The 25,097-nt window shown below is 33.2% G+C and overlaps 1 protein-coding gene across 2 annotated transcripts; it reads left to right on the top strand.

The window, feature by feature from the left end:
• The first annotated feature begins 300 nt into the window (after window positions 1–300).
• Window positions 301–10,179, top strand: LOC114186920 (uncharacterized). Of its 2 annotated transcripts, none has more exons than XM_028074998.2 (15): window positions 301–691; window positions 781–1,244; window positions 1,763–2,842; window positions 2,924–2,995; window positions 3,143–3,223; window positions 3,389–3,429; window positions 3,531–3,618; window positions 3,696–3,824; window positions 5,444–5,635; window positions 5,736–5,815; window positions 5,916–5,985; window positions 6,073–6,174; window positions 8,596–8,701; window positions 8,891–8,978; window positions 9,652–10,179. In XM_028074998.2, exons 1-15 carry the CDS (start codon window positions 370–372, stop codon window positions 9,857–9,859), a joined length of 3,123 nt encoding a protein of 1,040 aa, XP_027930799.2. In that variant the 5' UTR covers window positions 301–369; the 3' UTR covers window positions 9,860–10,179. The 2 variants fall into 2 exon arrangements, with proteins under 2 accessions (XP_027930799.2, XP_085530386.1); XM_085674260.1 differs by having other exon boundaries at window positions 9,618–9,757.
• Window positions 10,180–25,097: the final 14,918 nt, after the last annotated feature.

Raw genomic sequence — 25,097 nt, 5'->3', positions numbered from 1 at the left:
CCTAACAACAATCATTAATATCAATTATATCTTAAAATAAATTCTAGATTGCGAAAAAGCATTGTTTACTTATTTTAAAATAAGCATCAAAATAAAAATAATAATTTCATATTTTTGAGGATTAAAGTAAACAAAGTATTTTATAAGTGCTATTTTATCGTTCAATAAAGAATAAAATAATCAATTAAATTTTTTTAAGAACAAATAATAGAGTTTTTTTAAAAAAAATAAAAAAATCAGAACACAGCCATAAAAATACAAAATGTATCCCGTTGTAGAATTTGAAACGGCTAATAAAGAAGTATCATTTCCCGCACAATGCTGATTTGGCCTCCGTCCCCAACTCTTCACTAATCCAAACTCGCTAAAATGGAGCTTCCTAAGAACAACGCCCAAAGCGAAGACGAAACCACCGTCGCGCTGAAGAAGAAGAGGTTGCGGCGCGTGAGCTTCGCCGACAACGAAATCACTTCCGTCCACGTATTCCGCCGTGACGATGATTCCTCATCTCCCTCCGAAGCCCCTTCCGATCCCTCCATCGTAGGGTTTTTCCGCGACCTCGCCTCCGACAGCGACGACGACGACAAAGAACAGCCGCAACTTCACGAGGAAGCGGAGGACGGAAACTCCTTCCTCCGTCCAATTGGCTCTCCTTATCCCGGCGACAGCAGCACCGCAGACGAAGGCGACGGTGCGCCTAGATTCTTTCCTTTCTCTTTCGCGGAATTTTCTTACCCTCTCCGTAGTTTATTATTAATTTGTTGCTCATGATGTACGCAGACGACGATGACGACTTTCGTGGTCCAGTGTCCGCGCATTTTATCAGGCCGGAGCGGTTGTCGGACTCCGGCGTCTCGGACGACGTGACGATGGACTCGACGGCGTTCTCGATGCATTACAGGAGTCTCGCTCGGTCGGACTCTGGCGACATCAAGACACTCCAGTTCGACGTCACGACGCCGAACTCTCACTCTCGAGGAAGTTACATGGAGCTCACGGAGCCCAAGTTGTGTGGAGTGGTGCTCGACGCACATAGCGCAGGCAAAGACTCCAATGACATGAGCATCGAAGGAGAGCAGCAGAGGGGTTCTGAATACGACATACTACCCTCTCCTGCGTTTGGTGCTGCAATATTGGTTCAGGGAGCACACAATAACTCACCGCAACGCAGCTTGGAAGGTTCGGTTGCGTCTCCTCCATTTATTCAATCCCACCAGAAACAACCTTCTGATTCTGCAATGGAGGTGAGCATTACTTGTTTGTTTCAATTAGCATTTATAGTTTAGGAGTTCTTTTTTATTCCCGTCGAATCAGAGATTAATCTCTCGGGTGTTTTACAGACACCAAAATGATGGACATCTCTTTCTGCTTGTGCTATGAGCCACTAATTGAATAAAGTAAGGTGAAGAAACTAATAAAAGTAAATAAAACTAGTATTTCATAAGTTAACGTTAGCGTATACATGAACTAAAAATAAGTTTTTTGAGATATATCAGCTTATGTATAAGCTAATTTTATTTGATGGTAATTTTTTTCTTATAAAAATGTTTATGAATATTTTTGTTCAATTTAATCATATGAGTATGCGGTGTCACTTTTTTGTGTGTATGTTGTATGCATTTGATTTGATTAATAGTATCAAGTTGTAGGTATGCATGGTTTATTTGTGATGACACTTTAGTGGTTATCCTTATACCTCCTATTGCAATTCTCGGGTTATGTGCAAGATTAATTCATGTTGTCCGTTGTTTGTTTTTTCTAGGAAATTAAGGAGTCTACTAAAGATGCAACTGAGATTTTGTCAATTTGTAGACAACTGGACTTTGAGAATGCCAATAGTGAAACATCACCGAGGGTGGGTGAACACAAAGGAATGGTGTTGGATTCAAATTGTAAGTCTCATAAAGTAGACCGAAATCCAATATATGAGTCTACGCTGTTGTTGTTGTCTGGAAGAAAACAATCATTTACGAGGTCCCCTGTTTCATCCGCACATGCTGGAAACATAACTCCACGTTTAGAGCAATCTGCTTTACATGGTCCAGAGGTAAGTGTCACACATTGTGCAACTTCTTCTGCGCATAGAAGCATTGCAAAGATGGTTACTATCGAGCCTCTTGCCATGTCGAGTCTCAAGAAAGGAATGGACATATTGAAAGCTAGATTATCAAAATACTCTCCTGGATTTCTTTTGTCAAATGAAAAAAATCAAGAATACAAGCAAGAAGAAAGTTGCCAAATTCATTTAGGGGAAAAACTGTTTAGTTCAACTCCAACTAGTAACACGTATAAAGGTTTGGCTTATTGCAATGATCGTGGAATTCAGTCCTTAAAAAATATTTCCAAGTTAAGTCAAAATGAAGATATTGTGGACACCAAAATGGATGACGGAGACTTAAATCCAATTTCAGCTTCTTCCTCACAGTTGACTCATTTAAGGATGGTGGGAGATGTGGACCTGGCAGATAGGTCAGGGAAAAATGAAATTCTAGTCCCAAGTTCTCCTATCCACCAAGTAACACCTCAGTTGTGCTTGCCGCAAGACGTGCCTCCCAAGGTTACTGTTGATGGTCATGGTCCTGATAACAACCCCCATTCAGTACTCAATGTAGCTCAGAGCCCTCTTACCAAATCTGGTATTGGGAATTCTTCTGGGAAGAAAAGAAAAGGTGTCCAGATACTCAGAAATGAAGACAAAATAGATAAAATAGGGAGGATTGACAGAACACCAGAGGCTCATTCAAATGCGAGTGGTGATCTACAGTTAGTTTTGGAGCAAACAGGTTCTATGAGAAGGGAAAGAGTGATGCTTGGAAATCAGACTTCGAATGATGGGGATCTAGTACGGTTACTGTTTTATGTTGTATTGTATATAGTTTCAATTGGTTAGATGGGACACTAAGCTTTTCACATTACCTTGCAGTTTCTTAAAAAATTCTTAGACAGAACAACTCACCTGCTACCTCCTTCAGTTGATAAGCTAAATTTGAGATTGGTATGTTCTAATTTGTGGGTGTTGACTTAGAAAATGATAGTATTCAACTGAAAATATGGATATTGTTGCTTAGTCTTTAGTTTTGATTGTTCTCTTAAACATCTCATAGCTATTTATATGAATAACTTTAAGCCCGTCAATATTTAGATTGGCAGGTTGGAAGATATTTTGGTTCATCTGCAGAAAGTTAAGAAGACAGAGATTGTTTGTTCTGAAATTCAATCTCAGGTCTGTTAAAATAGATAATGAAATTTAATATACTTTTTTCGGTTTATTATAACATAGCAAACTTACATTTTACAGTAATTAGAACATGTTACTTCTTCTAAAGACAGTTTAAGCCTGGCATCTGTTTACTCACATGACATGACATGGTTCTTGTTTTTTTCCCAGCATAAAATAACCGATCGTTTAAACATTCATAGACACAAGAGGTATGCTTATGCGTCTGACTAAGTAATACATATCTGTATGGTTATGGAACTGTTTTGAATATGATCGCTTGGTGATGTGAACTTGGAGAAATCTTTTGCAGAGTTGCTGAAACAAGAATATTGCTGCATAGTATAGCATATGAGAAGGCAAAATTACAATTATTGCATATTAAGCATGACAAATTACTGGTACTCTATCTTACTTGAAAACATGTTAGCATTTATCATTGCCCACAGTTGGTGATATGAACTGCCGTTGTAAACAGGAAAAGGGACAACAGATTAGTTCTGGGCTTCAAGAGTGTGAGATGATAAAATTAAATTTCATCCCATCATTTAAACGTGGGGCAGTGGACAGTCAAGCGAATGATAGTTTTTCCAAGGGAAAATCTCAGGTATAACTGTTTGTATGAAGTATTTATTTAAATTGACCTGGAACTGGGAATGAGGTTGAGGGAGGAGGAATACAATTGTATAGTTTTTTTGTGGGAAGGTTCCTCAAATTACCTAAAAGCAATTCAAGTGAGAACTATTCTGTTTGAGGGAGTTTCTCTGAAGCAAATTTTGTTGGGCTTAGGCTAGTGGTTTGAAGTTTGTACTTACAAATACTATGCAAAAATTATATAACGAATTGTGATGTGATGTTATCCGCAAGACAAAGTACTAACTCTTTATCTATACTAATGCTAGACTAACTAAATAAGGAAATTGCATGTAAATCGCATTTAAGTTTGTGGGGTGATCATAAATATTTAATGGCCTGTTTGGATGGGCTTCTTTAGTAGGGCTTTTAAGAGAGAAAAATATGAAGAAAAAAACGAAATTAACTTCTCCAGAAGTTAAAATTAGTTCATTCATAAGTTAAAAATAGAAGTTTGGAGAATTTTGAAGAAGCTCTGTGAGAGAGTTTTTACTGGTAGCTAATGTATAAACTAATTTTAACTTGTGGAGAAGTCAATTTCATGTTTTTCTTCTTATTGTTCTTTTTTGGAAGTCCTTATGGAGAAATTAATCCAAACAGAGTCTAATTATTTTTCCCTAAGATCACCTTTTGGAAAAGAAAGAAACTTCCACTATTTCCTGAAATATGTTGATCCAATGCTATATCACAATTTTCCATTTAAAGATTCATGAAAGAATAGTAAAGATAGAGAAAAGATCACACAACCCTTTTATACTGGTTCACTCTCAATTTTTGAAAGCTACACACAGTCTCTTTTTTTGTATGCATTAATCTCCTCTGTTTTTTAAGCTGTCAAACTTTAGTGTGTAACCTAATTTTCACTGTTGTGTTGTAAATAGGTAGAAATGTATTTAAGCTTTGTTTAGCATTGGTCTTAAAAGCTAAATTTGGAACTTCAAATCAAAACAAACTCTCTGCAGAGTTTGGTTAGTAACTGTATATTGAACATTTCTCCTCCTTTTGGTTCTGGGAGAAACCAATACAATCTCCTCTGTTTTTTAAGCTGTCAAACTTTTGTGTTGTAAATAGGTAGAGATGTATTTAAACTTCGTTTAGAATTGGTCTTAAAAGCTAAATTTGGAACTTCAAATCAAAAGAAACTCTCTGCAGAGTTTCGTTAGTAACTGTATATTGAACATTTCTTCTCCTTTTGGTTCTGGGAGAAACCAATACAATCTCCAAGAGCTGTAACTTCTGTTTTTTGCTTGTTTCGAAGACTTGTTATCCTCTTGATATGTAACAAAATGTAAATGATTTGTATTACAAATGGTGGCTGGCCAGAGTTTAAAGTCTCTCAAAACATTATAACAATTTATGCTTTAAGTTTTGATATTTTAAATATACAGCCATCATTAACCTTGCAATAATCATAATAATAAACCAATTCTGTTCTGATCAACCAATATTCTGTAGAATGCATGATATATTTTCATTTGCATTTGTTCCAAACTCTTGTTTATAGTTTGATGGTGTCACTTGATCATGAAAGGATCAACCTGTTGTGCTGTTCCATTGCATTTTAATTGGCAATATTTTATTGTTCATTGCTAGGTTTCTTGCAAAAAGGTATTGGAAAAGAAGCAGGAACTTGAATCTTTGGAATCAAAAGCAAAATCTTTAAGTGAATTCTTACAGAGTCACTGCAAGATGGAAGGAGACCAAAGCTTTACTGACACCGTGAAAGCTGTTTCTGGTTATTTGCAGAAGAGAATGCCTTGCAAGTCTATACGCCAGAATTTGAAGGTCGTGTGACTTTAAATATGTTTTGTCCTCATACCATATATAATATATACTTTTTTAATAATGCTAAACATCCATTTTCTTCTACTTTTTTGTTTCCCAGTTGTGGGAAATTGAAGATTTTGAGCGCAGGGATGACTGTCACAAAGTTTGTCTCAACTATTGTGGTTATGTAACCCAAAGGTTAGTTAATTTTGCTCCATTTCTTTCTGTGGTTGAAGCTGAAGTGTATCTTTTATGATGACTAAATATGAAAGTTCCAACTTATTTTGATGGAATGCAGGGTCACTGTAAATACTGGTCACTCTAGCATAATAATATCAACTAGCTTGAATGATGTGAATATTGGGAAGGTAAGTTAATTAACAATTATTCTGTTTTATTACAGCATTCAATATTCATACCTTTCTCTTTTCTAATATGGTGTCTCTATTTTTCAGACCTTCCCAAACTTGGAATCTTTTTCTGCATTTGTGTTTGTCTTAAATCCACATACCTCTAAGAAGTTCACTGACTCAAGCAGTATGGCACGAGAAATACAGGTAGATACTTTATTTCTTATGAATATGATAATTTTCTTTTAGCAAGTTATTGTTATTTTTTATTTCATATTTTCTTTGATTATGGATATGCACTTGATCATGGACCAAGAAACTTAAAACAATGCTATGGATCATGTATAAGCCATTGTATTGTTGACTGAGCCACAATTTAAAATGGAATGGCCCAGTATAACAGTTATTGGTGGAGAGGCCCTTCCTGAGAGCGCCAAAGTTCACTCATGTTTCAATGGTCCTTGCTTAAAAGCCTCACTATGGCCTCCTTCCTCCACCTCTAGAATTGCTTCTTGTTTTTCTTATGAAAAACTGGTTGTTGGTCCACTTTCACTCTTGGCCACCAAGCTTGACTTCATTTTTGTTCCTCCTAAATAGATGGTCCTGATTAAGTGGTGTGGTTTCTCTTGAGGACATCACTTGGGAACATTGGGATACACTTTTTGTAGCTTACCACCTTGATGACAAGGTGTTTTTCCGTGGGGAAAGGGATTATTGGAATCTAAGACACAAGCAACATTGTAGATGACAGAGAGCTGACCATAGATAGGGTAGGTGCTATTGATTCCAGGACCCAACAGCCTCACAAAGAAGCATGAAGTATGGGACGATTGCATACATTAGAATTTAGGCTAATAAAAAGAATCACCCATGTCCTCCCCTGTCCGCACTACTAATAAAAAGAATCGCCCCTTACACTTATGACTTGGGCTGAATGTTTCATCGCACACGATGAACTAGCATCTCTTCGTGGGTGAGCTTCTTATAATTTGTTTTCGTGGGTATTGGCAATAGAGGGGGAGCACTTGTAGGTACAAACAAGCTCTGTTTAGCCTTGCGTTGATGCTTTTGTTCCATCAACTTGTCTTGTAATCTTGCTAGAGCAGCTGTTTGTATCATTGAATGAGGTTGCGATGCCTGAGATCCGGACTCAGCTGCTAACCTTTCAAACTTGTTAAGATAATCTGATGTACCCTTCTGTGTCAGTTTGAAGAGGGCACCTTGAGGATCATCATAATAAGATGGGGCAAAATGAGTTTCCAATGCTTGCAGCAGAACTTGGCACGTAACAATCATGCCATTGTGATATATCCATTGATACCAGCTGAGAGCAGGACCTTCCATGTAAAATGATGCTACCTTGATGCGATCTGCCTCTGGAGTCGCATGGTAATAAAAAAATTGGGATATCTTGAATATCCAGCTCATGGCATCTTGCCCTTGCCCATTAAAGCGAGGAACCTCAAGCTTCATATGGGATGTGAGAGGTCCCGTTTTGTCCTGAGTATGAATTGTCTCATATGATGGCTCTGATTTGGTCCCCAGGGTAGCAAGTTGTTGCAAAATCATATCCATCTTTGCATTAAGGCCGTCGTGATTGGCACTCAGCTCTGTCTGATGTTGCGTTAAACATTGTATGGCCTCTTCCATTCGGTCTGATGCGGTCTTGGATCGGGTATTGTGGTCTGTCATGGCGTGCTCTCAATGAACGTATGAAATGATAGATAAAAGTTTCCTTGTTCTGAGGTCAAGGTCCTCCTTAGAAGAAAGAGACAAAGAGAGAGACTAATTTCTTTTTTTCTGCCATGCACCTTTAGTGCAAAGGAATATATAACAGAATTACAAACCACAATTATTCGAGTATTCTCACTATATCTGACAAGATTTTAAAAGATAACACATCATTTGATTAATTTAAATGGTAAAATCAGCTAAATTTAAGGCCGTTTTGTTGACTCTTCTAGGCCTTTCGTCATTCCTTCAATTGAGCTCTTCAATAACTTCTGCATGAACCTCTCATAAGTATGTGTTGGACTGCAGAGTGATGGGCTCTGTTTCTCTATCAATGTCAAAGTCGTGCAACTTTTCCAGCACTCAGGACAATTTCGAAAACTTGCATAGATGTGCCAATTTTGTTGCATGAGTGCAAGTTTTGCTGCTTGATAAATTAACTTGATGTAGAATTCCTTGTGAGGTTAGAACTGATTGAAACAGGGAAGACACATACCCGGGGACATTAGTGCATTAAATTTAATTAAACTAAGCACCAAACTAATTATGAATTTCTCTTGAGAGTCCTTTAAACGTGGAGAGAATGTCAAAACAATTTATTACTAAAAAATTACCTAGGTTCGTTAGGAAAAATGATTAACGAAAGTGACGAAATAAAAACAAACTAAGGTTGAACATATATGATCCAATAGGCAATGTTTGCTTAATTGACGAGACTCGCGCTGAAGAGACGTAATTATAGAGAGACTTGGAACCAAAAGCGGAGTTTATAAGGACTAGGCTTTTCGTGGTACATATGAGCTAGAGTGTTCTTCCTACATCTTAATAGGTTTCAAGTATTAAAATGTAGCAAATGATTTCCAACAAGCTTTGTAGCTGACCTGCTAATCGATGCAGATAACAAGCTCACTGCTAAGTAATTTGCTAGATGTGGTTGAAGAGGTTCAATTAGCTCGGATAGAAATTAGAAATTTGGTCGACGCAAAGTTCTATTCTCATTCAGGTAAACAAGTTTTCCATACTCTGAAATATTACTTCTGTGAATTCAATTCTCATTTCAGCTTTGAATTGAATCCTCCATTATATACAAAATAATCTTCCGATATTCATTGATGGTACCTTGCATTTTCATTGAAAAATTTTGATGAGGAGAAACTGCATTTTCACTTCCATTCATGCTCTGGTTTTGCAGTTCAGAGGCTTGATTTGCAGCTGTCTTTCATTGATTTCCATAGTGGGAGGAAGGTGAAAGCCATATTTGATATAACGTGCTTAAAATGGTAAACTTTTGCTTCCTTTTTGTTTTAATTTTAATTTGCTGAGAGTTGGTCCTTTCTTGTTCGGAGTTTTATATGCATCTGCAAATTTACCCTGGTTGGTTCTCTTCGAAGTCGGTGTGTAAGGAGAGGAGAAAACGTATTCGCTATAAAGTATCATATAAAATATTTAAAACTATATTATATCTTATAAAATATAAATTAATAGGCCCAGAACGCGAATATTCACAAACCACCTACCACCAATTTGAGGTATTTTGGACCTTTTTGTTAAAAAATTTTAAACACATCCAAAATTCAAATTATTATTAGAAATAATTAGAATTTTTCTAGTGTTATTGTTGGACCTACCCGGTAATCACTATCAGGTTATGATCATACTGCGGACAAATTTTAGACCAGTAAGTTCCACATTTAAAAGGTTTTACTGTATTTTGGATTTTTGTTAGATAAATTATAAGCATTCTGATCACTATCATTTTTTATTTTTTGGCAGAAATTTAATTTTTGTTTTGATATGACGATGCTCATTGATAAGAATTATTTTTTTATTTTTTATTTTAGTTATTATTATTAATATTATTATTTCTACATTTTTGTTTTTCGGTTTTTGGTTAAATATCTTGGCATTTGCAATTAAAGACGGCGATTGATTTGAAAAATGGTTTCTGGGCAGTGGGGTCTATCCTTCCGGGGTGGTTCCCTCTCAAATATTTGAACCTTCTGGTGCGGAACAGAAGTCTCTGCCTGCATCTCTTGCACATGAAATCAGAAGTGCCACAGAGCGTGTGAGAGTTGGATATTCAAGAATTATAAAGCTCTGTAGATGTATTTCCCATGCAGTTCTTTCAGGCTTCCTCCAAAACCAGATGATTGGAAATTAGGGTTTACACTTGCATTCAGCACACGGAAAATTCGTTGTATATCATCCACTGGATAGTGCTGCAATAGGTTAATGCTTTTGTTGAATTCGGTTTAGGGTCCGAAATTTAGAGTTCATCACAAGTGATGAAAGCGGACAAGCAATGTTTTTATTTTATGATTAAGAAAACTGCTTAAAATAAATCTATAATTCGGTCTTTGATTTTGTAACCTTTTTATTTGAGTAAAAAGGATACAATAGGGTAATTTCAGATATTAATTCAATTTTCTGTATAAGATCAATGATCCAGCAATAAGTTTTCTAATTTAATTAAGTTCCAAAGTTATTGAGTTTCATTGTTTAATTATTTTATAAGTTGGATAATATGATAGCTGGTTAGTTTAGTTTGTTTTTCTTTTCTTTATTTTTAATTTGTGTCCGTGTTCATATAAAGTCATGTTATTGTGGTTATTTTAAGTTGAATATCTTTTGTTGTTTATAGTAGTAAAAGTTATTTTTTATTTTATATTAATCGTAATATCATTTAATATTAATTTAAAATTTTTGAATATTTAATAGATTAAATTTAACTAATAAAAATATTCAAATTTATGAAGCATTATAGTCCTTTTAAGTTTGAAAACCGAATTAGAATTTTTAAATAATTTGAGAACCTAATACTTAAAGTAATAATTTTATTTATTATATAATATAATATTGAAATGTAAAATAAGATAAAGTAAATATGATTTAGTTATCAATTTAAGAACCTGCTTCCTAAGTAATCAATTTATATGCGGAGATGATTTTCGCAAATATTGTTTCTTAAATATTAAAATGTTCAGTAATTGAGTTTATAATTTAGCCATGTAAACAAAATGAAATAAATGCATGAATTGTCAATTTTTTCTTTCATCTAAAAATTAAATGAAAAAAAAAAAATCTTCTATAGAAAGAAAAAATATATAAAAATGGCCACTGATACAACTATGAATCATAAATTTTTAGATGTTAAAACAAGTAATATTTCAATTTGTAGATATAAAAGCTGATTTTGAAAGATCTTACATTTACCTTAATTTAATTAATTAATTTGTTCATAGAACAGTTTTTGTCTTCAAGTTTATAGGAAAACAACTAAAGCTTTTACGATTTTTATTACTTTGATAATCCATGGAGAGAAGAAATTTGAATATATTATATATAATATGGATAACATAAAAAGATCGTTGGTTTTTAGTTTTGCTAACAATCTTTTCCGTGTTTTTTTATGATGGTCAACCAATTTCTTGAAACAAACCTTTTTCCTTATTCTACCAAGATACACTTGGGATCAGAGATGGTAAATAAACTCGTTTATTTGGGTATTGTTCGAAGTCGTTCTCGTTTTGACAGAAAATTCTCGCATTGATTAAATATAGGTAAGAGTATAGAGAATCCTCGACTATTTCAATTAGTATGGGGATGGATATCTCGTCTCTGTCCCTATCCCCGTCATAATACCCATCTCTGCCATATCCCCATCCTTGCTTAAATTATTAAAATATTCACTCAATTTAGTAACCTTATATATATATATATATATATATATATATATATATATATATATATATATATATATATTACTATACATTTTTTATTTTCTAATTCTTCTAATTGTTTGTTTTTCATGAAATTCATTTGACATCTCTAATATATTTTTCATCATATTATAATCCTTATACAATTAGATTCAATTGATGTATGTTAATTAAGTATTTTTTATGTCTCACATTTGAATATTTGTATTCTTTTTTAATATTTTTTATTTGTTGTATATTTTCCTTTCATATGAAAATGTTTAACACTCTCAATTTAAGTGTTTAATAGCATAAACCTTTTCATTCACTAAGTAATATAAAAAAAATTATCTTTTTTAGTCTATTATTATTAATTTTTGTTTCGTTTGAAGAACTTTTTTGTTTTGTTAAAAAAAATTCGTTATTTCTCAACCATTGACTATGTTGATATTGGAAAAACTTTCTTAGATCTCTAACGTATTTTTCATCTTATCACACCCTTAATTATATATTTGTTTTTCTTTGTGAGATTTCATTCAATAATCTCTCAAATTGTTTATAAGACACATATTTGATAATTTTTTAATATTTTTATTTGTTGTTTATTTTTATCATGTAGAATACTATTTTGATATATTTTATATAAGTTTTTTTATTTATTTTCTAACTCAATATCAAACTGTAATTTTGTCACTATAATTATATAAATATATTTTATTTACTATAATATAAAAATTTATATAGTTGCTATGAATTTTTTTTATCACCATCCAACATATATTGAAGTTCAAACAAGATTTATGTTAAAATTTTATTACTATTAGTTTAATCTTTATTCTTTGCATGATTTTGATCAAGTCATGTATTATAAATTTTATTAGTGTAAAAAAAGATAATCATTAGAATTTTAAAAATTGAAGTAAAAATACATTTAAAAAATATTTTAATTTGAATATTTGTTTTCCTTTTATATTTTAAAAAAAATATTTTTAAATTTTATCAACTAGGTTTCATAAATGTTTGTAAATTTAATAAATGTTTTTGAATTGAATTATGATAGCTTGAAAAATCTTATTTCTATCATAACAAGAAAATTCACAAGTTGTGGAAAAATCCACAGGTCACCTGTGGAACTCACTGATGTGACTTATGCCTCATGGAGCCAAATCCACAGGTTGTGGAAAAATTCACAGGTTACTTGTGGAATCTTCTATTGCTTTCTTCACTTTTAATATGAACTCTCACATCCTCTCTGTTATGTGTGGCATTGGTGATTTTCTTTGTGTTTCATGAAATGTTACTAGTTGTTCTTGAACATTGATGTTTCAGAGTGATTGTTACATGAAATTATGAAATATGATGTGTGAGACTTGACTTGATGTGTTGGTATGAGATATAATTTATTTTCAAATAAAACGTGGAAGACAAGGGAATTTCATGGAGAAATTCTTTTAGATGTAATGTAGTGTATGTAATGATCTATGGATTCAAGTAAGGTTACATCCTGACACTCTAATGATAATTCAGACTCATGTAGAGTAGAATGGCTCGTGGTGAAAGTAGTAAGAGGTCCTAATAATGACCTTAGATGATCATGAATTAACCTTGTGTGTAGTAGGGTGAAACCCATTGGCAATGGCTTGACAGAGTAGTAGAGGCCACCATAAGTGCAAGTTTCCAGTGAATCCGATTTCATTACATGTATCTGAATAATTGAGTTAGAGTGTCTACTATTGCTTGGTATTACATGTTTCTTGTGTTACAATGACTTGATTATTATTTTTTAATTTAATTTCATTAACTTACCCTTCTCCTTCTCCTTGTTCTTATGTTTTCTTGTTTGCCTTTTCTTTTGTTATGATCACCAAAATTAGTCTTTTGATAACGTTGTCGTTGCGACGATCAAATTAATTCTACTTATCTATAACAACTTCAGTATTGTTAAGAAAGTAGTCAACAAAATAGAAAGGGTAAAGTAACCCAAAGTCGTCTCCCAACGAACATGGAATTGCTTTTTAACAAATTAGTTCTTATAAAATCTATACAAAAGAGTTAGTCAAATAAAATAATAAAAATATAGGAGGATTAAGATAAGCAAGAAAAAAAATATAAAAGATAAAAAGAGATAAAAACAATAGTATAGAAAATAGATTGATTCCACTACTTTTTAAAAATAGATTCATCATTGATTATCTAAAGATTATTGCTCAATTAATTATTGTTGTAGATTTGCAAATTAATCAATGTAAAGTCTCAATTAATTTATTGACGTTCTCACTTTTAACCAAAGTACAGTCTTAATTAAAACACTACAAAAAATTGAAGTAATTACGACAATTTTAATATGGCGGTTCTAGAAAGCTGCCATAATTTGCTTTATAACACGACAGTTTTATAACTGCCATATTTTGTATGCAAATTATGGCATTTTAAAATGTCATTATTATGTATTGTACTATTTTCTTGTTCGTGCCACATCAACCACATGTCAACACCATAGCCACCATAGAACTCGTCGGAGTTCTCTCAAAAACTTGCTAGACTACTGAAGCTACCAGAGCGGTACTCTTCGGAGATCAAATTTCTCTATCACATTAGTTAGTGAAATAGCAGCAACCGCGCTCAGCCCTCACAAATCGTCTTTCTCACGATGCAGTTTGGAGCTCCACTATTCCTCTTGAACCTTTCATCGTCGTCATTCTTCACCACCGTTCATCGTTCACTATCAAGGTTTATTGTCACCATCATCCCCATCCTCATTTATGTCATGCATTTTCTTGCCTTGACGTTGGTACTAGTGTCTTATGTCATGAAGGAGAAATGTATAAGAAAGCTACTTTTCAACTATGTTAGTGCAAATTATGTTGTAACTTGTAAGTTTCTTTTTTTAGGCACCGAATGTTGGAAGTGGTGCTCCATCACCGATTGCCACAAGAAAATCAAGCGAGGGAGACAAGACTAATTAGGAACATAGTTATAGAAATTTAGGATTTTTTGTGTGTAAGCTATTAGAGGTGTATATAATGATGAAAGAATTGTTTTTTTGGTTTTCAACGTGCAAACATTTGGATGATGTTGGATAAATGAATTTTCTTTATATGAATTATGAATGAAAATATGTGATTAAAAATTTGTTTATTTGATTTTTTTTCTTTTACTTTTTCTTATTTTATTAAAAGCATGTTAAATAAAAAATGAATTGAAAAAATAATTTCATTTTAGTGCCATGCAAATACTGTTGGTATCACGCAGCAGAATGACTAAACAATGGTCAAGAACCAAGAGGGGCGGTGAATTGGATTTTTGTAAGTCTTAACAGGTTTTAAAAATTTTTCTCAAAATTTAATTGATTAACATAAAATCACAGTTACTTTAAATGCAAGTGCAGATAAATAAAGAGTTTAAGGGAAGAAGATGCACCCTGATGTTTATACTAGTTCAGATCAAAAGACCATACGTCCAATTGTTAATCTCTTAAACAAAGAGATTAACTCAATCACTATAATAATCAGATTACAACAGATTATATAAGAGTAAGGATTAGAAAACACCTCTCTTGAACAACCATAAGAGATGAACAAAACTCCCCCTGAATCACACAAAGGATGACCAACTTTCCTAGCAACAACACAACACTCAATCTTCTAAGAACTCACTTAGAAAAAGATATCACTCACTCACACTATCTTTAAGAATCTCACAAAGCAACACTTTGTAGTCACAACACAAGAACTCTGAATCTTAAAAAGGTATTTCGAAGTTGAACTGCAGCTCCTTAAATAGGGTTTTCGAAAATTAGGTTAAAAACTGAAACGTCATATTTCAACTGCCAAGGATAATCGATTATCACTAAGAATAATCGATTATTCCAGAATAATCGATTATTCCAGTAGGTTTCCTGAAAAACAAATTTTGAACAGGATAATCGATTATTTTAGGAGATAATCGGTTATTCTAGTAGGATTTCGAAAATTAGGTTAAAAACTGCAACGTCATGTTTCAACTGCCAAGGATAATTGATTATCACTAAGAATAATCGATTATTCCAGTAGGTTTTCGAAAAATACAAGTTTTGCGTAGATAATCGATTATCAGTAGTGATAATCGATTATCACTGTAGTTTTTCTAAAAATAAGAGACCTTTAGAGAGACAAATGCAATGCTGCTGATTCTAAGTTTAATTAAACTATTCTACAACACACTTATTTTATTTTACAAGGTAACATTTAAACATTTAAACATTTTGTCTTCATTCTTGCTTGATCATCATTCATTTCTTGATCATCATTCAAAATCAATGGGCTTCCTTCTTTTTGCCAACAATCTCTCCCTTTTTGATGATGATCAAAATATGTTTAAAGTACCCGTTACTTCCTAAAATTTAGAAACTTACAAAGAAAATAGTTAAGATAAAATATTGTCTTCTTTTAAACTTATTCTCCCCCTTCTTGATCATTTGAGAAAAGGCAAAAGCTCCCCCTAAATGGGATAATCTTTATACCACAAAAAAAAATGAAACACTTAATCATTCATTTATTCATAAATAAACAGAGGGTACAAGCAGTGGCAAATCATTATAAATCCTCCCATAAAATTCTGCACTCATGTCATCATCATGAGTGAGTTCCTCATCAAACCTATTTTTTAGATGGAAAATTCTAGTATCAATCCCCCTAATTAGCCCGACAACCTCTTCATGACGAAAGTTAGAAAGAAGAAATAATTCTTCTAGTCTTTTGTTCATGTTTGCTATGTTGTCTTCTATAGAGAAGGATGAGCCAGCACCACTTGAAGATCCAACATTTTGTGCAATAGGGGGTCTGGGATCAATAGGAGGAAGTTCTTCATCTTTAGCGTCATAATTGGGCATGCCATCTCTATGGACATAGGTATCACCAAGAGGAACAAGCTTTAGCTATTTGAGAGAACTTTCAGCAATCTCATTTGCACGTATGGTACTTTGACAAAGCTCCCCGGTGGTGTCAACTCCCTTGTATTCGCAAATCCTTGAAATTAAGAGAGAATATGGGAGAGGATATTGTAGGTACCTCTTGGCTTTGAGCATAGTGTCAAGGATTAAACTAGACCATTTTATTGAAACACGATTTAGAATCCCATACATTATGAGAAGGTCAACCTCTAAGCACTAAGCATGATTGGTTCCTCTAGGACACAAAATCCAGACAATTAAATAATGGATGAGTCTTTCATCCATTTTGAGTCCTCCATCCAATAATTGTCTCCCAACATCTTGTGTTAGGTTGCGTAAGAAGGATTGATAGGCTAAGATTCGATTGAAGCCAACAATCCCATTGAGAATTGATTCCGCAACATCATTGATGGGAAATTTTGTCACATTTTCCCAAATATCATTATTAATGATAATGTTCACTCCTTTCACCTTTGATAAAGCAACTTCATCTCTGATCTTGAGATTGTAGTAGAAAACTCGTACAAGATCGGGATAGTACTTTCCTTGCATTTCCACAAATGGTCTGATGCCTTGGAAATTAAAGAGAGCAGGAAACTCAAAACCTGCAACTGTGAATTTTCGAGAATTGATGTACTTGGGAGAGATGATTACTTTGTTTTTCCAAATTTGAGCGAATTCCTCCCTGCGATCTTCATCAGAGATTCAGCCTTCAATGGATGTAGATCTGGTGGAAGGTTGAGTTGGACATGGAACAGTTCGTCTACGTGTAGGGATCTTTCTACGAGAAGATTCTGCCATGGCACTGATTATTGAGAACAAAAGATGACACTGAAAGGGTCTTTAGGGGTTCAAAAAGAGGGTAAATGATGAGAGGCTTATGTTTCTGCGTGAATAGTTGAAATTGGGGTTCACAATTTACAGAGAGTAGGCTACTAATGGATAAAATGAGAGAATCAAAGCAAATCTAGTCATTACAACGACTAGTTTTTGAATTTTTTTTTACTTAACGTCGTGCAATAATCAATTATCCTGAGTGATAATCGATTATTGTTTCATGATATGGATTCTAGAAAATATTGGTATGAGTAGATAATCGATTATTGTAAGTAATAATCGATTATTCTAGAATGATTTTGAGTATTTTGGTTAGGGTCATGATAATCGATTATCCTACTTGATAATCAATTATTCCAGGAGTTTAGAACTTATTTAGGGAGAAGATAATTGATTATCCTGAGTGATAATCGATTATTGAGCGTTGTTTTACGAAAATATGAAAAGTGAAGTTTGTTGCTCTTTCAAGAGACTTCTAATATTCCTAATCTCTCCTAAGGTCATAAATTCGTCTTTGGCTAAAGGTTTTGTAAAGATGTCCGTAAATTGATGCTTGGTGTCTACATATTCTATCACACAATTGCCTTTACTTATGTGATCCCTTAAGAAGTGGTGTCTAATTTATGTGTTTTTTCCTAGAATGATTTATGGGATTCTTAGTTAAATTTATGGCACTAGTATTGTCACACTTTAGAGGTATTTGATTTAGATAGATACTGTAATCCTCTAATTGTTGCTTCATCCATAGGATTTGGGCACAACAATTGCCAGCAACAATGTATTCGACCTCTGTAGTTGACAAAGCCACACAGGCTTGTTTCTTGGAGTGCCAAGAAACTAATGAGCTTCCTAAGAGGTGACAAGTACCACTGGTACTTTTTCTATCTATTTTACAACCACCATAATCAGCATCAGAGTACCCTATTAAACTAAGTGAGGCTCAGAAGGATACCAAAGTCTAAAAGATATAGTTCCTTTAAGATATTTTAAAATTCTTTTTACTGCTATAAGATGTGATTCCTTAGGACTAGCTTGATATCTAGCACAAACACATACAAATTGCATAATATCAGGTCTACTTGCAGTAAGATATAAAAGAGACCCTATCATACCTCTAAACATAGTTTGATTTACCTCAATACTTGATTCATCTTTATCCAAATAGCAGGAAGTTGCCATAGGAGTACTTGCTGCTTTAGCATTATCCATTTCAATTTTTTTAAGTATTTCCTTATAATATTTAGATTGAGATATGAAGGTCCCTTCTTCCATTTGCTTAATTTGCAAACCAAGGAAGAAGGTTAATTCTCCCATCATTGACATTTCAAACTCACCCTGCATTATGCTTGTAAAACCTTCACATAGAGATTTATTAGTTGATCCAAAAATTATATCATCAACATAAACTTGAACCAATAAAATGTGTTCACCTACCCTTTTAATAAACAAGTTGAGTCTATTTTACCTCTTTCAAAATCATTTTCGAGCAAAAATGTGCTTAATCGTTCATTCCAAGATTTAGGTGCTTGCTTTAAACCATGAAGTGCCTTTTTCAATTTATAAATGTGATTTGGAAATTTATAATCCTCAAAATTAGGAGGTTGTTCAACGTACACATCTTCTTTGATAAAACCATTTAGAAAGGCACTTTTGACATCCATTTGATATAATTTAAATTTCATAATAGAGGCATAAGCAGGAAATAAGCGTATAGCTTCTAACCTTGCAACAGGGGCATATGTTTCATCATAGTCTATACCTTCTTCTTGTCGATATCCCTTTGCCACAAGCCTAGCTTTATTCTTAGTAATATTTCCATCCTCATCCATCTTATTTCTGAAAACCCATTTTGTCCTAATCACTTGAAGTGATTCATTTCTTGGAATCAACTCCCATACTTCATTTCTTTCAAATTGATCATCTTGAAGAGCTTCTTGAACATTCTTTGGTTCAATTTGTGAAACAAAAGCAACATTCATACAAAAATTATTCATATTTCTAGTGATTACCCCTTTTGAAATATCACCAATGATATTGTCTAGAGATAGTCCTCTTGACGACTTCCAGCATTTTTCATGATCTTTAGATTGAGGAGGTGGAATCTCATTTAAATACATTTCCTCAAGGGCCTCCTGAATATATTCTTCATCACCTGTAATTTGCTTATTTGACTCAAGAGGGTTCTCCTCAAAGTCTACAACTTCATCAAAGACAACATGCATGGATTCTTCAACATTCAAAGTTCTTCGATTAAAAACTCTATATGCTTTACTCGTGAGGGAATATCCTAGAAATATTGCCTCATCAACTTTAGAATCAAATTTTCCTAAGTTTTCTTTTCCATTATTTAAAACAAAACATGTGCATCCAAAAATTTTAAGATGAGCAACATTTGACTTTCTACCTTTAAATAATTCATAAGGAGTAATTTTTAAAATAGGCCTAATAAGCATTCTATTTAAAACATAACATGCAGTACTCACAACATCAACCCAGAAATACTTAGGAACATTATATTCATTTATCATTGTTCTAGCTAGTTCCTCTAAGGACCTATTTTTCCTCTCTACAACTCCATTTTGTTGAGGTGTCCTAGGTGCAGAGAAATTATACAGAATTCCATTTTCATCACAAAAATTTTCAAATGACTCATTTTGAAATTCCCCACCATGATCACTTCTTATAATCTTGATTTTCAAATCTTTTTCATTTTGAACTAATTTTTCAAATTTTTTAAATGCTTTAAAGGCTTCACTTTTTAAAGTAAGAAAGAATGTTCAAGTAAACCTAGAGTAATCATCAACAATAATAAGAACATAATAATTTCCTCCATAACTCTTAATTCTAGAGGGACCAAATAAATCCATATGCAAAAGCTCTAATGGCTTTGGAGTAGATAACATATTTTTTGAATGAAAGGATGATCTTACTTGTTTTCCTTTTTGACAAGCAACACATATTTTATCTTTTTCAAACTTTATTTTTGGTAAACCAACTACTAAATCCTTAGAAATCAATTTATTCAAATGTTTCATGTGAATATGAGCAGCCCTTTTATGCCATAACCAAGGATTTTCTTCTTTTGCAACGAGACATGTTATATTACTAGACGATGCATAATCAAGATCAATTAAATAGATATTGTTATGTCTCATACCTTTCAGAACAATTTCCTTAGAATTATTTTGGTGGATAGTGCAGTAATCACTTTCAAAGATAACTTTGAGACCTTTTTCGCATAGTTGACTAATACTGAGGAGATTGTGCTTTAGTCCTTCTACAAGTAGCACATCCTTGATCTCCAAGGTATCCCCTCCACCAACATCTCCAGTTCCAATTATTTTCCCTTTGTTATTATCTCCATATGTAACAAATCCTTGATCCTTTCTTTTGAGATTCTTGATCTTCCTTTTATCACCCGTCATGTGTCTTGAGCATCCATTGTCAAGGTACCACATTGATTTTCTGGATTTGGAAGTTAACGACAAAATAAAAAAATAATTTCTTTAGGTCCCCATTAACTTTATTGGGTCCTTGGGGTTAGAGAGATATACTAATTATCTAACAATAGGCATCCAAGTATACTTCCCATTTGGAACATCATAATGTTTAATATTGCATTTATTTGATGTATGCCCCTTTTTCATGCAATAAAAACAAGTAGCTATACAAGTATTTTTAGAGTGAGCAATTCCTTTTTCTACCCACACTTTGCGAGTCCTTTTAATTTTATTTTTAGGAACATATTTGTTTCTACTTAAATTCTTTTTCTCAAAAACATGTTTTTCAAAAGATTTATTTTCAAAAGCATCTTTAAGTTGATTTTTTAAAATCATTAAATCAAACATATAACTTTTGCAAGATGCACATTCAACTGTCTCAATTTCTCTATTTTAAAAAATTAAGATTTTATTTTTTAAAACATTTTCTTCTTCAAGAGATTTTTCAAGATTGTCTTGTAACTCTTTAAAATCACTTTTTAATTTTTTGCGTGCAATATCTAGTTTACTGGATTTAGCAAGCAATTCTTGAAAAAACATCATAAAGAGAATCATAATCATTTTCATTGTCAGAGGAGCTTACCTCACTGCCAGAGTGATCATTATTGGCCATTAAGCAAAAGTTTGCTTCTTCCTCATCAGATCCTTCAGAGTTGGATGAACTTGAGGCATTATCTTCCCACGCTATGTATGCCTTTTTCTTATAATATTTTCTGCTTTTCTTTTCATCACTCCTTTTTTATTTTGGGCAGTCTGCTTTTACATGACCAGTTTCTCCACATCCATAGCATTTAAAGTTTGAGGAGCTTCCTTGATTCTCCTTCTTATTACTCTAGAATTGATTTCTTCCTTTGGCCTTCATGAACTTTGTGAAATTCTTTATCATGAGACTAAGATTCTCATCATCATCAGAATCTTCTTCCTCTTTTTGCTTCTTTCCTTTGACAACCTTAGTTTTGATTGCAATATTCTTCTCTCTTCCTTGATCTTCTTCATCATTCAATCTTCCCAGTTCAAGCTCGTGCTCTCTCGATTTTCCAAACAGAGTCGCCATGGTCATTGTTGCAAGATTTTGTGAATCCGTGATAGCCGTCACCTTTGGCTGCCAAGTCCTATTCAAAGATGCACATTGAGATGGTTGACGATGTGTGTGAACCGCTTCTGCACATTGTAGATGGTTTCTCCCTGCTGCATTCGAAACATTTCATATTCTTGTATCAAGGAGTTCTTTCTAGCCCGTTTGACATCATCAGTTCCTTCATGAGTCACTCGAAGGATTTCCCACATCTCGCGTGCACTGGTGCAAACAGAAATTCCATAGAACTCATCAAGAGTTAGAGCAAATGATATAATGTTTATGGCTTTAACATCATATTGAGCTCACCTATTTTCATTAACAGTCCATTGAGAAAAAGGCTTTGGTTCCTACACTTCATTAACAATGTTAACAGGAAAAAATGGTCCATCCAAACAACATCCCAAATACTCCTATCAACTGATTCTAAAAATATTTGCATTCTGACTTTCCAGAAAGGATAGTTTTCACGAATGAAAAGTGGAGGTCTATTGATAGACTCACCTTCAGCAAAAGTTTGGTTTTACCCTACCATTTTCGAAGAATTTGAATAACTATCAAAGCAAGCTCTGATACCAATTGTTGGTATCGCGCAGCGGAATGACTAAACAATGGTCAAAAACCAAGAGGGGGGGGTGAATTGGATTTTTTTAAGTCTTAACAGGTTTTAAAAATTTTTCTCAAAATTTAATTGATTAACTTAAAATCATAGTTACTTTAAATGCAAGTGCAGATAAATAAAGAGTTTAAGGGAAGAAAATGCACACTGATGTTTATACTAGTTCGGATCAAAAAACCGTACGTCCAGTTGTTAATATCTTAAACAAAGAGATTAACTCAATCACTATAATAATCATATTACAACAGATTATATAAGAGTAAGGATTAGAAAACACCTCTCTTGAACAACCACAAGAGATGAACAAAACTCCACCTGAATCACACAAAGGATGACCAGCTTTCCTAGTAACAACACAACACTCAATCTTCTAAGAACTCACTTAGAAAAATTATCATTCACTCACACTGGGTTTTTCAAAGCTATCTTTAAGAATCTCACAAAGCAACACTTTGTAGTCAAAACACAAGAAATCTGAATCTTAAAAAGGTATTTTCGAAGTTGAACTACAGTTCCTTAATTAGTGTTTTCGAAAATTAGGTTAAAAACTGAAACGTCATGTTCCAACTGCCAAGGATAATCGATTATCACTAAAAATAATCGATTATACCAGTAGGTTTCCTGACAAACAAATTTTGAATAGGATAATCAATTATTTCAGGAGATAATCGATTATTCTAGTAGGATTTCGAAAATTAGGTTAAAAACTGCAACGTCATGTTCCAACTACAAAGGATAATCGATTATCACTAAGAATAATGGATTATTTCAGTAGGTTTTCGAAAAATACAAGTTTTGCACAGATAATCGATTATCACTGTAGTTTTTCTAAAAATAAGAGACCTTTAGAGAGACGAATGCAATGATGTTGATTCTAAGTTTAATTAAACTATTCTACAACACACTTATTTTATTTTACAAGGTAACATTTAAACATTTAAACATTTTGTCTTCGTTCTTGCTTTATCATCATTCATTTCTTGATCATCATTCAAAATCAATGGGCTTCCTTCTTTTCGCCAACAAATACTGGCGCTTTTAGGTGTCATTTTCTGCATTAGAATTCTTTTTAAATAAACAAATTACAACAGTTACACCTGCCATTATTTGCACATGGAATATAGTGGTTTGAACTGCCATTATTTGTGTAATGCATTAAATGGCGTGTGTTGCGGCGCTTCGCATAAAACCGCCATATTATACCTTGTGGCGGCAGAATATATGGCGGTACCTAGACTTGCCGTAGGCGCAAAATATGGTAGTCATAAGCGCCATTTTATGCCACAAATAACTGCCATATTTAACAAATTTTTTGGTAGTGAAAGTGAGAACTTTTAGATTATCCACAGTAAATTCAATAAAAATATAGTGTCAATCAAATTTTATTATGCCTAATCATGTCTATTCTTTTATCTCCACACCAAATAAAAAGTTGAATTAATCAAAGTTAAGTCTCGATTAGTTTTCGTTAGAGTAAATACCTTTAATCAAAGTAAAGTTCCAGTTATTGGTAAAAATTTATTTAATCACATGAAAGTTTCTAAATAAAATTAAAGTAAAGTCTCAATTAGATTTAAAAACCCTTCAACTCATGTGATTAGCATGCATATAGATTTAAAATCATTACCTTTTATGTGATTAAAAGATAAAAGACATAGATGAATTAAAACCTCAACAATAATAAAAGGAACAAAGAAATTATTTCATTCTAACCTCAGAATCCATAATGAAATTACAATGGAATCAACCCAAGAAGTTTAGTAATCCATAGAATGCAAAAGTAAAATAGAAATAGAAAGAAGAATAGAGAGTAAAAGGAAACGAAATTAGGCATCCCTAAGGGTTCCAAAACTCTAAAGTCCCGAGCTTGTTTTTCTTTTACTCCCTTGGTCTCTTTATATAGGACTTGGACTGGGCTTTTCGGTTGCTAAAACCTCTCAAATATCTTTTAAAATAAAGATAAATATTATTTATCTTTATAGTGATTTTAAAAATATTTGGAGAGATAGTTAGTTTTAAAAATATTTAACAAATAAAGTTGGTTAATAATTTATGATATAATTAAATAAATTAATTATTTAAAGATGTCCAATAAATTATTACTAAATAATATTTGCATCAATTTTCTCAATAAGCTATTTTCAATCCTATAGTCCAAATTTGCTGGGAAATCCAAAAAGATGAATATTTGCAATTAAACTCCTCTTGTTTGACCAGTCTTTGACCATAGTTGATTGTTTGACAATATTTGACCAGTTGATTACCTAATGAGGAGCTGACACGTGTTATTCCCTTCTCTCCCCCAAAATTAAGGTTTCCACTTCTATCTTGTTGCTGTCGCAGGTGCAATGACATTGCTGCAGTGTTATGCGTCAATGGATGATGGTGCATTCACTCACTGCATCTGGTGACTCTGAACTGCACTTCCGACGAGGCTAATGGCGTTTTTCGGTGAAACACGAGTGGTTTAAATGTAAATAGGTAATCCACACGCAAGTTTAAATAGTAATAATAAAAAAAAACAACCAAGTTCCAATTAAATACTAGGAATCAAAATAAAATCTCATAGTCTTTACTGTTCAATTTAAATAAACCAAAATAAAGTCAAAATCTTTTCCGCAATTTACTTCGAGTCAGAAATATCTGCATTATTGTCTGCTCCTGTATAACACACACGTTATACGATCATCGCATAGGCAACAAACACACAAACAAATAGGGGTAAGCTAACCATAAACAA

This window comes from Vigna unguiculata, chromosome 6 (genome assembly GCF_037176805.1).
Source record: "Vigna unguiculata cultivar grain cowpea cultivar isolate G323 ecotype 2 chromosome 6, ASM3717680v1, whole genome shotgun sequence".
In the NCBI taxonomy this organism is placed as follows: Eukaryota; Viridiplantae; Streptophyta; class Magnoliopsida; order Fabales; family Fabaceae; genus Vigna; species Vigna unguiculata.
The sequence above is the reverse complement of the archived record's forward strand: the minus strand, read 5'-3'. Positions and strand labels throughout refer to the sequence as shown.

Coding starts and splice junctions, on each gene's coding strand:
- LOC114186920 (XM_028074998.2), top strand. CDS start 370: ATGGAGCTTCCTAAGAACAACGCCCAAAGCGAAGACGAAACCACCGTC. Junction 8,702..8,890: donor AAAGTTCTATTCTCATTCAG/GTAAACAAGTTT, acceptor CTGGTTTTGCAG/TTCAGAGGCTTGATTTGCAG. Junction 8,979..9,651: donor GATATAACGTGCTTAAAATG/GTAAACTTTTGC, acceptor GTTTCTGGGCAG/TGGGGTCTATCCTTCCGGGG.